The sequence below is a fragment of the Myotis nattereri genome (assembly GCF_964212035.1).
Source record: "Myotis nattereri genome assembly, chromosome: 2".
Classification (NCBI taxonomy): domain Eukaryota; kingdom Metazoa; phylum Chordata; class Mammalia; order Chiroptera; family Vespertilionidae; genus Myotis; species Myotis nattereri.
In genome coordinates, this window is record NC_138076.1 from 214,815,322 (window position 1) to 214,832,777 (window position 17,456).

General features: G+C 64.7%; 1 protein-coding gene across 3 annotated transcripts in view; it reads left to right on the forward strand.

Annotated features, from left to right (window-relative positions):
* TBC1D22A (TBC1 domain family member 22A) overlaps nt 1-17,456 on the forward strand; it is a 123,367-nt gene that overhangs the window by 94,620 nt on the left and 11,291 nt on the right. For all 3 annotated transcript variants that reach the window (XM_081083766.1, XM_081083765.1, XM_081083767.1), the window contains 2 exons: nt 334-409; nt 3,417-3,544. In XM_081083766.1, the coding sequence (XP_080939892.1) occupies nt 334-409; nt 3,417-3,544 (204 nt within the window). The remainder of the gene's footprint in view (nt 1-333; nt 410-3,416; nt 3,545-17,456) is intronic.

Here is a 17,456-nt window from a genome sequence, read left to right on the forward strand (position 1 = left end):
GTGACGTGGCACTGCCAGCGCCGGGCCGGTCGCCATCCCACGTGGCTGTGCCGAGCGCCGTCCGCTTCCAGCAGGCACTCCGGAAGCGAGCTGCCCCCTCAGTGCCCGAGTGTCCTCGTCGGTGTGTCCCCCCCTCGCAGGGACACTGCGTTCACTGCTCCTGGGATGGGTGCTGGCCTCTGGCATCAGAGGGCGGGCTGGCCCTCCTCGGAGTCGGCCTCGCCGGCACTGCCAGGGCGTGTGCGCAGCCTGGCATGTGGGCACACGTGTCCCCCTGCGCGTCCCCCTGGAACGCCGCATGCTGTGTGTGACGGCGCTGTTATCTTCCCTCAGGACAACTACACCTTCGCCCAGCCCGGGATCCAGGTGAAAGTGAGGATGCTGGAGGAGCTCGTGGGCCGCATCGACGGTGAGCCGCTCCGAGGCCTCTGCGGGGGCGGGCAGGGAGGCGGCTGTGGGACCCGGGACTCTGCCCACCTGCAGGGTGGCAGGAGGCTCCTCGCCCAGCCTGGGCCCCCCTGGGGCAGCAGCATGCACCCCCGAGGCCACCGCTGGGGCAGGCAGCGTGCACCCCCGAGGCCACCCCTGGTGCAGGGCTGCGTGCACCCCCGAGGCCACCGCTGGTGCAGGGCTGTGTGCACCCCCGAGGCCACCCCTGGGGCAGCAGCGCCCCCTCCTGAGGGATAGAACCAGGACGCAGTCCTGTGAGGGAGTCGGGAGCGCTGAGTGGGTAGCCCTCGCTCTGGAGCCGGGGCTGCCACCGCCTGGCGAGGTGCGCACTCCCGGTGCCCTTGGGCCTCCGTTCCCGCCTGGCACTCACTGCTGTCAGGGATGCTGGCGTGATTTCTCCGCGGGGTCTAGTTAATTGTCGGGTCTGGAAATAACATCTTCCACGTTACGGGGAGGTTAAAGTGTGTGCTCGGCCGTCTTAGGTTGTGCTTTCTGTTTAAGTGGGGGCTGCGCAAGGCTGTCCCCTTCACCTTAGAATAACCCCCTCTCGTGCTGACGGTCGTGTGGGAGCGGAGTTTAATGACGTGACGTGGAGAGGATGCTGGCCCGCTGAGCCCGCACTCCTGATAGTTTGTTGACTTAGTGCACAGAGCGTTGACACAGCGACACGATGCAGAACCAGGCGGCGACCTGTGACAGCAGCTGGCCAGCGAGGTCCGGAGGAGGGGGGTGGTTGTCCATAAAGAGCCCGTGTGAGCGTGGCCACGGGCTCCCTGAATGCGCAGAGCATGTGCTTTGCTGCACTGTGGCCGTGGGCCTGCACCCCAGCCCTGCCTCCGTGCTCGTGCATCCCCCCCTCCCGTGTGGCGCTGTCCCCACAGACAGCTGCAGTGCGATCCCCACAGGAGCAGCTCTGGGCCGGGGAGCGTTGATTGACGTGGCCCTCCTCCCCAGCTCCCTCCTCCCAGCCGCTATGGCCTGGGATGCCTCGTGCTCAGTGAGGGCTCGATGAGGGCTCTAGCCTGGTGGTGTGGGAGGCTCTGTCTCTGCGCTGTGGCCTGTCCTTCCGGGCCCTCAGGACACGGCAGGGCCCGCTCAGCCGCTCTGGGCGCCTGCGCGTGGCGGGAGGGCGAGGGCTGGCCCCAGCTCAAGGCAGAAGGCTGCTCCCCTTCAGATGACCCTCCCCCAGGTGCGTGCTCAGCGCTTAATGCCGCCGAGACTCCTTAACTAAACAAGGAGACTCCAAGTGCAGCCATTCCCCTCGACCTGCGGACAAGGCAGCCGTCGTCGGCTTTCAAACGGCTCCCCAGTCGTTTCTGCTCCCGGCTGCAGGCGCTGGAGGGCTGTGCGTGGTTTTACTCGCTCACCACTGAGAGTTCCCTCTCAGGTCAGGGCGGGCGGCCTCGGCGCTGGTCACTCCACATGGGGAGGACGGAGGACGGCTGAGCTTTCCCCCAGCGAGCCCTCGCCCCTGCCCTCGCCCTCGCCCCCGCCCTCGCCCCTGCCCTCGCCCTCGCCCCTGCCCTTGCCCTCGCCCCTGCCCTCGCCCTCGCCCCTGCCCTCGCCCCCGCCCCCGCCCTCCCTGCCTTGGCCCAGGTGGTGCGAAGCCCCCCTGGGAGGGTCCCGGTGCTCTGACGCCCGGCTCCACTGTGGGCCTCAGGCTCATAGGCCTGGGGTGCGGCTCGGTGCCTCAGGACCCACAGCTCACCTGTCCCCCCACCCCCGCAGAGCCCAGTCCCAGCCCCTCCTTCCAGCCGCTATGGCCTGGGATGCCTCGTCCTCAGCGGCTGGGTCGGGGGGAAGGGACGGGCTGGTGGTCACTCTGAGGACAGGCCTCCGGATGGTGTTCATGGGTGAACGGAGCCTCTCCCGGGAGCCTGGGGGGAGGGCTGCGGGCGCACTGACCTGGCCCCTCGCAGGACCTGAGCTCCGGCCGCGAAGCTTGGAGGCAGACGCTGCTGTGTCGGGTAGACGGGCTGGCGGTGACTGCCCGCTGCCCGGCCCTCACGCCCTGAGGCTCTCAAGGGCCTTAGTCTCCGAGCAGGCCGTGGGCTCGCTCCCTCTCTCCCTCCACGGGGTGGGAGCCAGGCAGCTCGCGCCTGGACTCGGCTTCCTTGTCTCTATTGAACGTCAGTGTCTGTGCTCAGACCCCGAATAAAATGCCTGCCTTCCGGCCGAGCAAGTCACTCCTTCAACCAGATGCTCTACAGAGGTTGTGAGGCCCTGTCTGAGGCTGCTCAGGGCCGACCACTGGGGCAGGGGGCCCGGCGCGAGGGCGGGTCTGTGACTCGGAGGTGAAGCAGGACGGTGCAGGGAGGCCTTAGCGCGCTGGGCCGCAGGCAGCAGGCGGGGACAGGCCCATCCCTCCCTCCGGTCAGTGAGCAGCACGCACCTGCTTTGTGGGCAGCCCCTTCTCAGGTCACCGTGGTCACGGGGCCGTTGCTCCTGGAGCGGCCCCCAGGGTTCCATAGACACGGAGCTTCATGGGGCCACAGCCTCTCAGCTGGTGGCTGACCGCTCGCCCAGCAGGGGCGGGGCCGGGCAGGGTGCGGGACTCAGGCTGTGAGTGCCACTGCAGCCGCCGGGGATGAGCCGCTGGTCCCCAGTGGGAGGTCGTGCGCCAGGGAAACGTGGCTGGTGAACGGGCTGTCCCCAGAGGCCCAGCCGTCTTCCCCGGGCCCCACACCTGGAGCCCAGAGGCCCCTGCCCAGGGCCCGAGGCCATGCCCACTTGGCACTCAGCGGCTGGGTCCGGAGCACTTGCGGGTGAGGTGGAAGTCGTCCTGCGACTGGCGAGCTCACCTCTCCCTCAGTCCCTCCCACCTCCAGCCTGTCTGGTGGGCCTGCCCCACGGAGAGGGGCCCGTGCTCCGTGTGTGGGCTTCCCCCGGTCCCTGGTGGTGATTGGAGCGGGTGGTTCAGAGATGGGTGCGGCGAGGCTCCTGACAGCGGCCTGTCTGTCCCGCAGAGCAAGTGCACCGGCACCTGGAGCAGCACGAGGTGCGGTACCTGCAGTTCGCCTTCCGCTGGATGAACAACCTGCTGATGCGGGAGGTGCCCCTGCGCTGCACCATCCGCCTGTGGGACACCTACCAGGTGAGCTCTGCGCACGCTCGGCCGCGCTGCGGCTGTCGTCTGCGGGACGGAAAGCAGGAACCATTTCCGAGGTTGTGCCTGTAGCGAGCGTCCCTCCCGGGGGATGGCGGGGACGCTGGTGACTGCGCTGGGTCTGAGCACGTCTGCCCCGGCGCTCACACTCACGCCGTCTGCGCTCCGAGCTGCTTACAATAAAGACTTTAAAAGCCTCGCTGACGGCCAGTGCAGCATGCAGTCCCTCTCCGCCCTCCTGATGGAGTCCGTTGCTCAGGAGACGCGTTTTCTGGAACAAACCACCTCTGTTCCCGAGGGTCCCATTGCTTATCTACCTTCCCGTCTCAGTGGCGGTGATTGCTGAAGCCGAGGCCAGGCTGCGGGTGACTCAACGACAGCAGGCGCCGACGGGGCGGGGGTGGGGGGTGGGGGCGCTGCCTGCAAGGACGGAGGGGAGCTGCTGTGCGTGGCCCCTGAGTCGCTGGCCCCGCAGTCTGCTAGGACGGCATGGAGAGAGGGTGGGAGGCTGGGCCTCAGGCGGCCGGAAGGGTCTCAGCTCCCCCCTCCCCCCTCATGGAGGCGGCCTGGGTCTGGACGATGGCTCTTCCCGTGGGACCGGCACGCTGGTGCTGGCCGCAGGGCCCCCTCGCCACTTGTTTCCGCGCGTCTCCTTCCGCCGCCGCCGGCCCTGTGTGCTCGCACACGGCTTGCCTCCGCGCTGTTTTACCCCGAGGCTGCTCGCTGCGGACATCCTCGCGTCAGGAGATGGCCTCCGACCTGACTTTGCCTGGAGTGTCTGGGTTCTCGGCAGCCGCAGCCTTTCTGGGCACTGGCGTTTGTTGGGACATACAGCCTCTTCTCAGGCCTGAAGCGGAGAACAGCCTGTGCTGCTGGCCAGGCCTTGGGAACAACTTAATCTCCCGTAACCGCGGCCTGTCCACCATGGGCCCGCTCCCGCCCTGCCCTCGCGGAGCGCTGAGCGCCTGGAGCGCTGTCCATTACGGTCAATTGGGTATGAAGTGCACCGCGCTTGGAGCAACCAGAGAATGGACTGTGCGTCCAGGCCCCTCGCTGCTCGCTGAGACACCTAATAGGCGTTCACATTTACGTGCTGGCGGGGCTTCTTGATGGAGTTAATTTTCCTGAAATTAAATGTTGTCATGAGTTGACTCATTTGTACCATGGACTCATTCCTGAACGGATGTCCCCTGGTCATAAACCCTCTCGTATCTTAAAAATCGGGGTATTTTATGTTACAGGCCCGCGGACCATGAAATTGTATTGCGTCTTTGGCAATGAAAGGACATAGTACTCAGAGGATGGGCTCAGCGAGCACTGCCCTGGCCCAGGGTTCTTATCTGGGCCCCTGCAGGCACCTGGGGGCGTGCCCACGGGTCCTGGATAAGCATCACTGTCCCAGCCCCAGACAAGGTAGCGGCATGGAAGTGAACAAGGTGCGTTACCACAGCATGAAAATGGCACAAAAGTGCACAAACTACCAGGAATGCCCCAACAGCAGGGAGGTGGGCCCTGCTCCCGGGCCGTGCATGACCCGCCCCGGAAGTGGCCCTGGTGTGGCTGCAGGGGCGGGGCGGGGCCGCAGAGTGGGCCGTCCAGCTCCAGGGCCTCAGCTGCAGGAGATGGTTTCCAGGCCTCCACATGGCCCGGCCGCCCTATGGGGGCTGAGGACGCATCCTTGTCTCCCTGCTCCTGCCCCAGCTGCTCCTCCTGGTCTCCCTGCTCCTGCTCCAGCTACTCCTCCTGGTCTCCCTGCTCCTGTCCCAGCTACTCCTCCAGGTCTCCCTGTTCCTGTCCTAGCTGCTCCTCCTGGTCTCCCTGCTCCTGTCCCAGCTGCTCCTCCTGGTCTCCCTGCTCCTGTCCCAGCTGCTCCTCCAGGTCTCCCTGTTCCTGTCCCAGCTGCTCCTCCTGGTCTCCCTGCTCCTGTCCCAGCTGCTCCTCCTGGTCTCCCTGCTCCTGTCCCAGCTGCTCCTCCAGGTCTCCCTGTTCCTGTCCTAGCTGCTCCTCCTGGTCTCCCTGCTCCTGTCCCAGCTACTCCTCCTGGTCTCCCTGCTCCTGTCCCAGCTGCTCCTCCAGGTCTCCCTGTTCCTGTCCCAGCTGCTCCTCCTGGTCTCCCTGCTCCTGTCCCAGCTGCTCCTCCTGGTCTCCCTGCTCCTGTCCCAGCTGCTCCTCCTGGTTTCCCTGCTCCTGCCCCAGCTGCTCCTCCTGGTCTCCCTGCTCCTGTCCCAGCTGCTCCTCCTGGTCTCCCTGCTCCTGTCCCAGCTGCTCCTCCAGGTCTCCCTGCTCCTGTCCCAGCTGCTCCTCCTGGTCTCCCTGCTCCTGTCCCAGCTGCTCCTCCTGGTCTCCCTGCTCCTGTCCCAGCTGCTCCCTCCTGGTCTCCCTGCTCCTGTCCCAGCTGCTCCTCCTGGTCTCCCTGCTCCAGTTCCATGTTCTTCCTCCCTGACTCTTGCTTCTCTTCCCCGTCAGCCGTTCCCTGACGTGTTTGGTCTCTTTGTAAACATGCCCTGAGCGTTTCACTGTTTGTGATGCATTTGTAAATGGGGTTGTGCTCTCAGTTCCTCTTCCATAGTCCGTTGTTAGTGCATGGGAACTGGGTTTGTACATTGACCTTTGCTGGATTTGTTTATCCAAAGGAAAGGACATGATCTGAGAGAGATCGCTGCACTGCTTGTTCTTAGCATTATTCATAGAGGCCGAGGTGTGGAGGCCCCCTGAGTGTCCGTCAGTGACGACTGGGTGAACACACACACACACACACGCACGCACACACATGCACACGCACACACACAAGTATCGCTCAGATAAAGAAGGAGGCCGTGTGTGTGGCCGGGGCCTTGGGAGGGAGAGAGAGGAGAGGGAGGCAGCCTGGTCCCTGGAGAAGGAGAGGGAAACTGGCTGTGTGTCAGGGGAGTCCGGGAGAGTCCAGAGCAGCTGTGCCATGGAAGGTTCTGGAAGATGGAAAGGCCCGTAGGGTAGCCTCCAGGCACAGGGGGGCTCTTCAGCACTTGAAAAATGTGACAAACTGGTTTTTAAATTTACTTCATCTTAACTCATTGAAACTGAAATTGCCCAGGCCCCACGGCCAGGGTGGGAGGCGCTGAGGGGCCGCAGCCTGGAGAGTCTGTCTCCCGGGAAGGAGGAGCTGCCTCCTCCGGGAGCCCTGCAGGATGGCTTCATTCGGCCCAGCTGTTCCCAGCTCCTTCCCGTGGGACCCGGAGGCCTGGCGTCTGATTCAGACATGTCCACTGCCCTGGCCGGAGGGCGTCGCAGGCACCACTCTGCGGGCGGCTGTCAGTCACCGGACAGGAAGCGGGGAGCTCGTCGCCTCTGCTTCGATCTGGTCACTTGCCGTCCGTCTGGGGCGCTCCCTCCCGAGGCTCTAAGCACCCGGGCACCCGCCACAGGAGGGAGGTGGCGCCGGCCGTGGGTCTACAGGGTGTTCCCCCAGTGCCGCCCGAGCCGCCCGCCTGTGCCCGGTGCTGGGTGCTGGCTGGCAGGAAGGGATGTGCCTGGACTCTCCCGGAAGCATGGGTGCTGGGTGCAGGCAGGAAGGGATGTGCCTGGACTCTCCCGGAAGCGTGGGCCCTGGGTGCAGGAAGGGATGTGCCTGGACTCTCCGGAAGTGTGGGCGCAGGTCTGCTCGGGCTCCGGCGGCGCCGAGTCTGCCTCTAGCTGGACACTGCCCGCGTGGCTGTGGGCAGGCCGCCTCTGGAGCGCGCGTGGGGTGCTGTTGGGCGTCAGCAAGGCGTCTGTCAGGCACGGCTGGCAGGCGGCTCCCGCGGGGGCAGGCAGAGTGTGAGGCCGCGCACCTGGCTGGCGCTGCTGCCCTGCCCGGTGGCCTGGGAGCCCACGCCGCGTGGGTGAGGGCCAGCACATGGCCCATCAGCGTCTCGCTCAGGGTCCACAGGCTCCCCAGGGTGGCGGGCCCCCGGGAAGGGTGGGAGGGTCCCTGTGTGGCGCGTGGCTCAGCTCTGCCCTCTCTGTGCTGCCGTCTCTGACTCCTTGTTCACAGCCCCCAGGAGCTCCCTCACAGGCGGGGCCCCGCCCCAGCTGGGGTCTATGGGGCTCCCTGGCATGGCCGTGCCTGCCCCTCCCAGGCTCCTCGGGCTGGACTTCCCTTTGGACGTGGGTGGAAGGAGTCAGCCCCGTCCCTTACATGAGGGGATAGAGATAGACGATGGTCGGCCATGAGGACAGAGGGACAAGACGGCCAGGAAGGGCCTGGCGGAGCCGCCCCAGCTGCCCCAGTTCGGCCACTGCTTCGGCAGGAGCGGGTGTCTGGGGCCAGCTCCCACGACAGGCGACAGAGGAGCTGGTCGGCCTGCTTCCGGAAGGGTGCGGGGCTGTTGTGTGACTGAGTACTTCCAGGTCCCCCAGGCCCCGCCGGCTGTTCTGGACAAGGACAGGCTCCACACTGTCAGGGAGCACGGGTGGCTCAGTCACAGCACAGCTGTGGGCGTGGCCCTGTGCTGCCCTGGGGGCCGGAGGGGCTGGGTGTGTCCTCTGCACCCCTGGTTACCCTGGTGCTGAGACAGTGCCCTAATGGTCTTCAAAAAAATATATGTATTTTCATTGATTTTAGAGAGAGGGAGGGAGAAGGAGAGGGAAACATCAATGATGAGAGAGAATCACGGATCGGCTGCCTCCTGCACGCCTCCTACTGGGGATGGAGCCACAATTGGGACTTGTGCCCTGACCAGGAATCAAACCCTGACCTCCTGACTCATAGGTCAATGCTCAACCACTGAGCCACACTGGCCTGGCAGTGCCCCAGTTGTCTTGACTTGTGTTCCTGGTTACAGAGGCCCCTTACCAGGCCGAGGGCACAGGGCAAAGGGCAAGGCAGGCATTCATGATGGCAACTGCCAGGCCTAAGGAGGGATGGGGTCACAGAAGGCACTGGGACCCCTTTCTCCACTGCTGCCCGCCCACCCTGTGCCCCTGCAGCACCACGTTGAACTGAAATAGCGCCCTCACCTGTCTCCTCCACCTGGAATGCCCTGCGGGGTGGGAGGGCCGTCATCTGCCCCCCTCCGCCCCACCCCCGCGGGGGCCCCTCTGCCCTGGTGGGCGAGCCTGGGAGTTACAGACTCCTCGGAGGTAGGGTTCATTCCCTTCCTCCATGAGCCGGGAGAGCTGAGAGAGGAAGTTAACCTGAGAGTCGCCCGCGTGTCCCCAGCGTCGAGGTTTGCGTCCAGTTTCCCACGACCTTTAGTAAATGACCAGGGAAGCGCCCGTTCGCTGGGCTGCTCCTCCCACGGGGTCCGGGCTGCAGAGATGAGGACAGCGCCTGGGCAGCCGCCGGCTCCCCTCAGGGTCAGCACTGAAGTTTCCAAACACCAGCCTCCCAGTGCCCTGGCCGGCCTCTGGGCCCCTCATCGTGGGACAGACGAGCGGGCGGAGGGAGCCGGGCATAGTCAGGCGATGGTTTCTCTCGGAGCGGTTTTCAGACATGCGTGCCCAGTGCCAGGACCTGTCTGCTTCCAGGCGGAGCACCCTGCCGCACTGCCCGGCCCTGCGAGCGGCAGCGCAGTCCTGGGTGGCACAGGCAGGTGCCAGGTGCCATCAGGAGCCCTTCCCGAGGCAGCGGGCAGCTCCACACCAAGGAGGATCTAAATATGCATAAGTCTGTGTTGTTGAAAGCATTGCAGGCTCATATTTCCTGAGCAGTCAAAGCTGGGAATGCATATGCAAATGCAGCTAGTCAGCCTGTGCTAGCCTTTCAGCACTGGGGCTGAGGGCTTTGTGGTGGGGCTTCCTTCTGGGGGACGCTGGGGCCCAGCCCCTCCCTCAACCGCGTGGCCTCAGAGCCAGGGATGAGTTTCTTTGTTCCATTGGAGCGTCTCTGCCTTTCACGTATAGACCCCAATGCCAGCTGTCAGTCATTGGCTGGAGGCCCGGGCTCGGACCCGACTCCCCCGGCCTGCACGGGGTGGCCCTGGGCGAGTGCGTGGGCCTGGCTGGGCCTCAGGGTCCTCTGTTGCTGTGGGCTGGCCCGTGCCCAGTGCCCGCCCCCAGGTGTGTGGCCTTGCTGTGAGTCTGACCCTCACTGCCCAGTGACAACGGAGTGCTCACCGCGGCGCCTGCACCGGGGCTGGCGCGGCCCTGGGGTGTCTCTCGCGCTTGGGTCTGCCTCTGTCCCCGGCACCTGGGAGTCCGGCTGCAGAGGTCTCTTCCCTGTGCCCCACCTGGAGCCGGCCCTGGGCAGGGCAGGCCCGGAGTCCTGCAGCGTCCCTGCCTGCAGCCCCCCGACATGCCTGCCGCCCTGATATGGCTGTGACCCTGACATGCCTGCTGCCCTGACATGCCTGCCGCCCTGAGATGTCTGCTGCCCTGACATGCCTGTGACCCTGACAGGCCTGTGACCCTCACATGCCTGCCGCCCTGACATGCCTGCCGCCCTGACATGCCTGTGACCCTGACAGGCCTGTGACCCTCACATGCCTGCCGCCCCGACATGCTCCTGGGAGGCGTGGGGACAGGTAGCACAGCCAGGTGGGTCCTGGAGCCCCGGGAGTGAGAGCGACCTCGTCCCCCGACAGAGATGCCAGGAACAACTCCTGCTGATGGGGCCTCACAAGAGCAGGGGAGCGGAGGCTTTCCCGGGCTGCCCGCGGGGCTTGGAGATGCGTCGCGTGCTCGAATCTCCCCGTCAACGCTGTGCTCCAAGGGGCGGGTCGTGTCTTCTTAAGTGAGCGCGTTCTCCATTTCAAATTAAGGTTATTTTTGAGTCTGGTTTCAGCCGCTCACTAACGTTCCGGCCCCGTCGTCAGTTGTGCCCGTTGGCGTGTGGCGCCCACGCAGTGCTGGCCCTTCTCCCAAGCAGGCTCCTCCCCAGCTGGGCCCTGCGCGGGGAGGCGGGGCCGGGATACACGCTGTCCAGGTCCCTCCCTTCCTGCGCTGTGGTTCTCGGGAGACCAGGCAGGTCCCAGGGAGAGGCGATGGCAGGGCTCGGATGGCTGTGGGGTGGGGGCCCAGCTGGCCTCCGAAGGTGGTCACTGTGACCCCAGCGCTTCGGGGACCGAGCCCCTGGCAGTAGATAAGCCCAGGCTGGCACACAAAGCACATGGTCACTGCTCAGAGCAGAGAGCACCTGACCCCTAACAGCCCAGGTCCCCGCTCAGCGCAGGCGCTGTCCTTGGGCGGATAGGCTGTGCCGGCCTCAGACGGCCTGCCCTCCCGGCCCTCCGCCCGCCGTTCCTGCCTGCTGTTCCGCCCGCCGTTCCCCTCTGCTGTTCCGCCCGCTGGCGGCCCACCGTTCCCGCCCGCTGCGAGCCCGCTGCCTGGAGAGGCGATGGCAGAGCGCCTCTGCCCTTCGGAATGGGCAGCGCTGTTAGAGCAGCGGGGTCCCTGCAGCCCTGAGGTGGGCGGCCTCACCGGTGCCGCCCTCTTAGCGAGCTCTCCCCCTCACTGGTGTGGCTCAGTGGACGGAGCGTCGGCCTGCAGACTGAAGGGTCCCGGGTTTGATTCCCAGTCAGGGCACAGGCCCGGGTCGCGGCTTCAATCCCCACTGGGGGGCGTGCAGGAGGCAGCTGATCCATGATTCTCTCTCATCATTGATGTTTCTCTTTCGCCCCCTCCCTTCCTCTCTGAAATCAATAAAAATATATTTAAAAAAATTCTTCCGACTGCGTGCCTCACCCTGGCCCCCATGTTCTTCCTGGAACATTAGGGCCGAGGAAGGCACAGTGACCTGGGTTCCAGTGCCGGCTCCTTTGGGCCTTGTTTTTAGTCCGATGAGTCCTGCCTCCCTCTGTCCATCCTGGTGATGAGGGTGGGCCTCGGGGGCAGGGCCAGGGCGAGCAGGGGCAGAGGTGGACACCGACATGCGAAAGGGTAGACAGGCCTTTCCACCCTGCTGATCGGCTTCTCTTCCTGAGACTGGGTGCACTCAGCACAGCGCCCTGGGGACAGGCGTGCGGGGGACGCACAGCGCAGGGCTGCCGCAGAATGGCCCGGTCACCTGCCCTGCGCCCAGGATCGAGGAGGTTTGCCTGCATCCTCAGGGGTCAGAGCCGCTGGGGCCGGAGCTCCGGGACGGACCACAGCCCTGCAGTTAACAAACCGAGAGAAGCGGATTGAGGCCACACCCCCAGCTGTGCTTTGCTCAGCACTGACCAGCCGAGTGGCCCCACCGAGGCCCCACTGGGTCTGCCTGCCAGCCTCCTGGCGCACCCCTCGCCTGTCCACCGGCCCATCCAGCTGCTCTTGACGACGCTGTGCTGCACCCCAGGCTGGCATGGAGACAGAGAGGGCAGCGAGGACGCCAGGGCAGCCAGAGGCCGTTCGGGCAGGGACAGGGGAGGGCGGTGCTCTCCCAGAGCACAGGCAGCTCCGGGGCCCGACTTCTGTTTTCTCAGCCCGCCAGCAGTGGGACCTTGTGGGCAGAGTTGGGGTGCCCATGGGGTGCCAGGCTGCCTGCTCCCACAGGACACCTGCTGTGGGCCCCACGGGTGGTGGGCTTGGGTGACCCCGGGTTAGGTGGCCCTCTGTGTGGCCCGCGTTGGGGAGACGACCTGGCACCCTGGTGCCCTCCGTTGGCATCACGGGGGAGGAGCGGACCTGCATCACCCTGAGCCCGCCCAGGAGGCGCTTTTCCCTCCCTGGTCCCACCGCAGTGACGGGGCGCCAGCTGCAGGGGGCGGGCTTTCTGGGCGGACCTCTGTCCGCACCCCTCCACCCTGCGAGGGGCTGCCTTCCGTGGGTTTGCCTGGGCGGGAGTCGTCCCGGACCCTGTCCTGGCGGGGACGGGCGCAGTGCTGGAAGGCGCGGGGTGCCCTCCGCCTGGGCACAGGTGCCACGGCCGCTCTGTCGTGCACTTGTGACGGGAGGGGCGGGCGCGGACGCTGTCCGCGGAGATGGCTAGCACCGCGTCCTCTTTCATGAGCAAACAGTGCCATCCGGGCCCTCTGCAGAGCCATTGTGTGGGATGAAAGGAGACGTGCGGGTGAGGCCAGGGCTCCGTGCGGGGAGCAAGGCCGCAGCCTCGCCTCGAACCCTAATTAATTCTCTGTCAGCCAGTTCCCGGGAGCGAACTGGAGAAGCAATTAAAATGATGCAGGAGGCAGGGAGTTAGAAATTCAGAAGGTGAAGGGAGAATTAGTTCAGTCCGCAATTAGACATGTTATTTGTGACTGCGTGGTGTGAGCATGCTCCCTGCAGCAGCGGCGGCCTATCTTTAGCCCTGGATCGCTCATAAATACCACTCTGGGCTGTTGTTCAGCTCAAAAAGGCCCATACATTTTTTTAATGTTATTAAGTGGCTAAGTACTTTGTACGTTGTTAAAATAGCTCCTATTGCGAAGTCTCGTGATACAACAGAAGTTGCAAAAGCAAGTTTTTAAAGGTGCTCATGGGGCTCAGTTCCCTGGCGAGTCCAGGATGAGAGCACCCCGAGTCCCAGCTGTGATCCCAGGTCGCGGTCACTGCTGTGCAGATGTGACACGAGACGAGCCTGAGCCCAGCCCACGGGCGACGCTGCTGGTCGAGGCGGAGGGCGTTCTGAGCGCGGGCTGCACTGCGGTCCCAGTGCCCGCAAGCAGGCGACAGCAGACTGTTCCTGCCCCTGAGGCGTGCCCTGGGCAGGGTGCAGCCTGTCAGGCACCCGCGTCGGATCCCGGGCCCGGCCCCTGGCGAGCACGGCTCCCGGCTGTCTCCTGTGGCACCGTTGTTTTGAATTGCACACCGGAGACCGCCCGGCCATCCCGCCCCTGGGCGTCTTGGGGGCGCTGGTTGAGATGAGAACTGAACACCGTTCTCGGGGCTTGTGTTTAACGGGTGACTCCACACTCGCTCCGGAAGGCAGGCTCCTGAGCGCGGGAGAGAAGGGCGAAGCCACATGGCCGAGGATGGAGGGAGGCCTGGGAGGGGGACAGCAGTGAGCACCCGCTTTTCCTCGTTTAAATGCTGAGCTCGGGGGTCAGTGTGGCATAGACCTCGTCTCCGCGTGCGAAGGGCGCATGCTGGGCTGTGGGAGTGCCCATGGCCTGGCTGGGCGCAGCCACCCTCCGAGGGCAGCTGCGGCGCTGGCCTCGTGCTGGGAGGGCCCCGGGCCCCGGGGTGCTGAGGGTGTTATTGCCTGAAAGTTAGCATTTCGAGGTGGGCACGTATGTGCTGGATCCAGAGGCGCCGAGTGCGCACAGGCAGCTGTGGACACACAGGGCACGTGGGGCAGAGGCGGGTGGGGAGGCCGCCCAGCTCCCCAGGGATCGGGGGACGTGACCTGGCCCAGCGCAGCCACTCGCCGCCCTCGCTGGCCCTGCGGTTCTGCGAAGCGATGCACCGGGGGCAGCAGAGTGGTGTCCGCTGGGTCTTTGTACCCAGCACGTGCCAGACCCTGTTAGTGCCAGCCGTGCCTCAGCGCCTGTGCCACACCCCCTGCCACGTGGGGCAGGAGGCTGGGGGCACTGCCCGTTCCCTCAGGCCACACCCTGCCCAGCGCCCGCGGCCTGGCTCCACACAGAGCTGCATGGTAGGGGGAGGGGCCTGGCACCCCGATCTGAGTGACCAGCTCAGGAGCACCCGCCAGAGCTGGGTCAGAGGCCAGTGCGGCCTGTCCTCGCTGTCGTGGCGGTGCCTCTCGCGGGGCCGGTCCCCATGCTCCAGTGTGAAGGGCGACGGCTCCAGGCCAGAGAGAAGGCTTGGTTCTGGGGGCAGATCTGAATGTAGATCTGAAAGTTCTAATTTATTAAAGGCTTTCTTTTGGGGCCGGTCTATGCCATAGATTTTCTCTCCCTCTCAATTCTCTCTTAAAATTTAATGCTGCCATAAAAATGATGGATAAGAAATTATTCCAGGAAAAGTGATGCTGAAAGGCTCCCTCCCTGTGAGGCCGAGCGCAGACTTGTGAGGAGGTAGCTGGGGCCGGGGCTCCGGGAAGTGGGAGCCGTGTGCCCTGCGGAAACGCTCCTCTGGGCTGTGGCGGCGCCACGTCCGCCTTGTGCTGCGGCGCCTTTACTCGCAGCCGCGGCCGGTCACGCCTGCCCCCCTGGAGCTCCCTGTGCGGCCCCCCACTAGGACCCCGCGGTCCCAGCAGAGGAGCTGGGGGGGGCGAATCCCAACATGAGGTCGGAGAGGCCCCGTGGGACAGGCAGCCTCGCCCCCTCCCAGCACGTCTCCCGGTGTCCGCCCGTGTGGTGATGATCCCTGTGGGGCTGCCGTCCCACCACCGGGGGCCGACGAGAGGGGGAAACATGAGGAAACCGAGACCTCAGCACGCGTGCCTGCTCGTCCTGAGGCCAGGCGCCGGGGCCAGCGGCGCTCTGTTCCCCGTAGAACTGGGACATCGTTCCAGGTCGGCTGGTAGGAACCACAGAACCGAAGAAATCTGTCAGATCTGACATCCGACTGCCTTCTCTTCTCCGGAGCAGCAGAGGTGCTGGGGCTGCTACCGCGGACACCAGGGGTCAGGCCCGGCGCTTCAGGAGCGGGCCCGGGGCTCGCTCGCAGGGTCTCATGTGCTTTCCTGCGACGTGAGCCCCACACCTGTGAGGAGAGTTGGGCAAGGGCTGGCGGTATCCATGGGCGCCGTTGGACACGTCACCATGACAACCCAGGAGGTGCTGGGAGCTGCACCTTGTTCGTCCTGCCTCAGCGCTTCCCAGCACCTCCACGCCATTTCTCTGTGGAGACGTGGGCCGTCGGTGAAGCGTGTCTGTCACTCGAGGCCACACCCACGCGAGCGAGTGGCTCCCTTCCGTGTGGATTTGGGGAAAAGGCGCACAGCTGTCTCCTGCCCATTCTTCACACATGGAGTGGGCGCTCCTCGAGGCTCGGCACCAGCTCCTCAGGACGAGGCAGGGCCCTGTGCACGGTGCCACCAGTTCTGTGGCCCTGCGCCAGGCAGCTGGCCCACCCCGTCCTGCCGGATCGCCCTCGGGCACCTCTGCTGCCCATCAGATAGAGCCGGGGCCTCCGCTGGCTGTTGGGGTCTCTGCCCTCCAGGCCAGGCCCGCAGGTGGGATAGGAGGGATGTGCTTCCTTGTACCTCTTGGCCCTGAGCCCGTGCAGCACTCCAGTGGACAAGGGACAGGGCTGCGCAATCTGGAACAGTTCTCATGGAGACGGTAAGGGCTGTCCCCGTCAGCAAACACCAACCAGCACAAACATAACTGGAGGATTAATGTCCGTCCCAGGAATTGATAAAACGAATCGACCAAAATCCAGTAAGGATATAGGAGATGCAAGAATATCAAGCAGCTCGCTGGGTCTCACCAACAGTCCGATAGCTGGAGATGCCCAGCACGAACGAGTCCTCCCACTCACACGGTGCCTAGGAACCAGGGCGGCGAGTGTGAGACGCACGTGGTGCCCAGGAACAGGGAGGCGAGTGTGAGACCCACACGGTGCCCAGGAACAGGGCGGTGAGTGTGAGACGCACACAGTGCCCAGGAACAGGGCGGTGAGTGTGAGACGCACACGGTGCCCAGGAACCAGGGCGGTGAGTGTGAGACGCACACGGTGCCCAGGAACAGGGCGGCGAGTGTGAGACGCACACGGTGCCCAGGAACAGGGAGGCGAGTGTGAGACCCACACGGTGCCCAGGAACAGGGCGGCGAGTGTGAGACGCACACGGTGCCCAGGAACAGGGCGGTGAGTGTGAGACGCACACGGTGCCCAGGAACCAGGGCGGTGAGTGTGAGATGCACACGGTGCCCAGGAACAGGGAGGTGAGTGTGAGACCCACACGGTGCCCAGGAACAGGGCGGCGAGTGTGAGACCCACACGGTGCCCAGGAACAGGGCGGCGAGTGTGAGACGCACACGGTGCCCAGGAACAGGGCGGTGAGTGTGAGACGCACACGGTGCCCAGGAACCAGGGCGGTGAGTGTGAGACGCACACGGTGCCCAGGAACAGGGCGGTGAGTGTGAGACGCACACAGTGCCCAGGAACAGGGCGGCGAGTGTGAGACGCACACGGTGCCCAGGAACCAGGGCGGCGAGTGTGAGACGCACGTGGTGCCCAGGAACAGGGCGGTGAGTGTGGAATGTGGAAGATGGAATCGCACCGTGTTCTCCTGTAACCTAGTGGATTAAGCTAGAAATCAACACGAGGAGGTCTAGAAAGCCCCACGTTTTGAAAATGAAGCAGCAGCTTCTAAAGAACCGCGGCGGAGAAGCCAGAGGGAAGTCAGGTGATGCTTTGAACTGGATGACTGATGAGAAGCAACATCGGAATTTGGGGGATGCAGCCAAAGCGGTGCTCCGAGAGCTGACATCTTCCCGAAAATGCAACATCAGAAAAGAAGAAAGACTTAAAATCAACGATTTTGCTTTCCAGCTTTAGCAGGTAGGAGAGAAGAGCAGAGTGATCCCCACGGAAGCAGAAGGAAGGAAATGAGAATGAAAGGGCAGCAATCAGGGAAACGGAACAGTCCGTGAAATAGAAAATGGGGACATTCTTTGAAGGGTCCAGCTGATCCAGCTTTGCACAGAGACACAAGCCTCAGAAGTGACGCCATCCAGTGCCCCACGTCTACATGCTATGGCTCTTTAAATGAACGTTAGTGAGATTTCAGAGCGGAAACATTCAGTTCCGTGGTCCCACCAGCTGCATTTCACACACTCAGCCCCCAGGTGGCTGGAGGCACCTTGGACATGCTCCCCTGGACACGTGCACCCCAGCGGGGCTCTCCCAGCACTGCTGCTCCGAGTGTGATGCCCGCGCCGCAGCAACAGGGGACCTGTTAGGCATTCAGGTTCCAGCGCCCCATGCAGATGACCTGCGGAGTGAGACGCTGGGCGGGTGGGCCTTGGGGTTGTTGTGGGGCGCACGGCATCGGGGACCAGTGCTCGGTGGTTGTGGGGCGCATGGCATCGGGGACCACTGCTCGGTGGTTGTGGGGCGCACGGCATCGGGGACCAGTGCTCGGTGGTTGTGGGGCGCACGGCATCGGGGACCA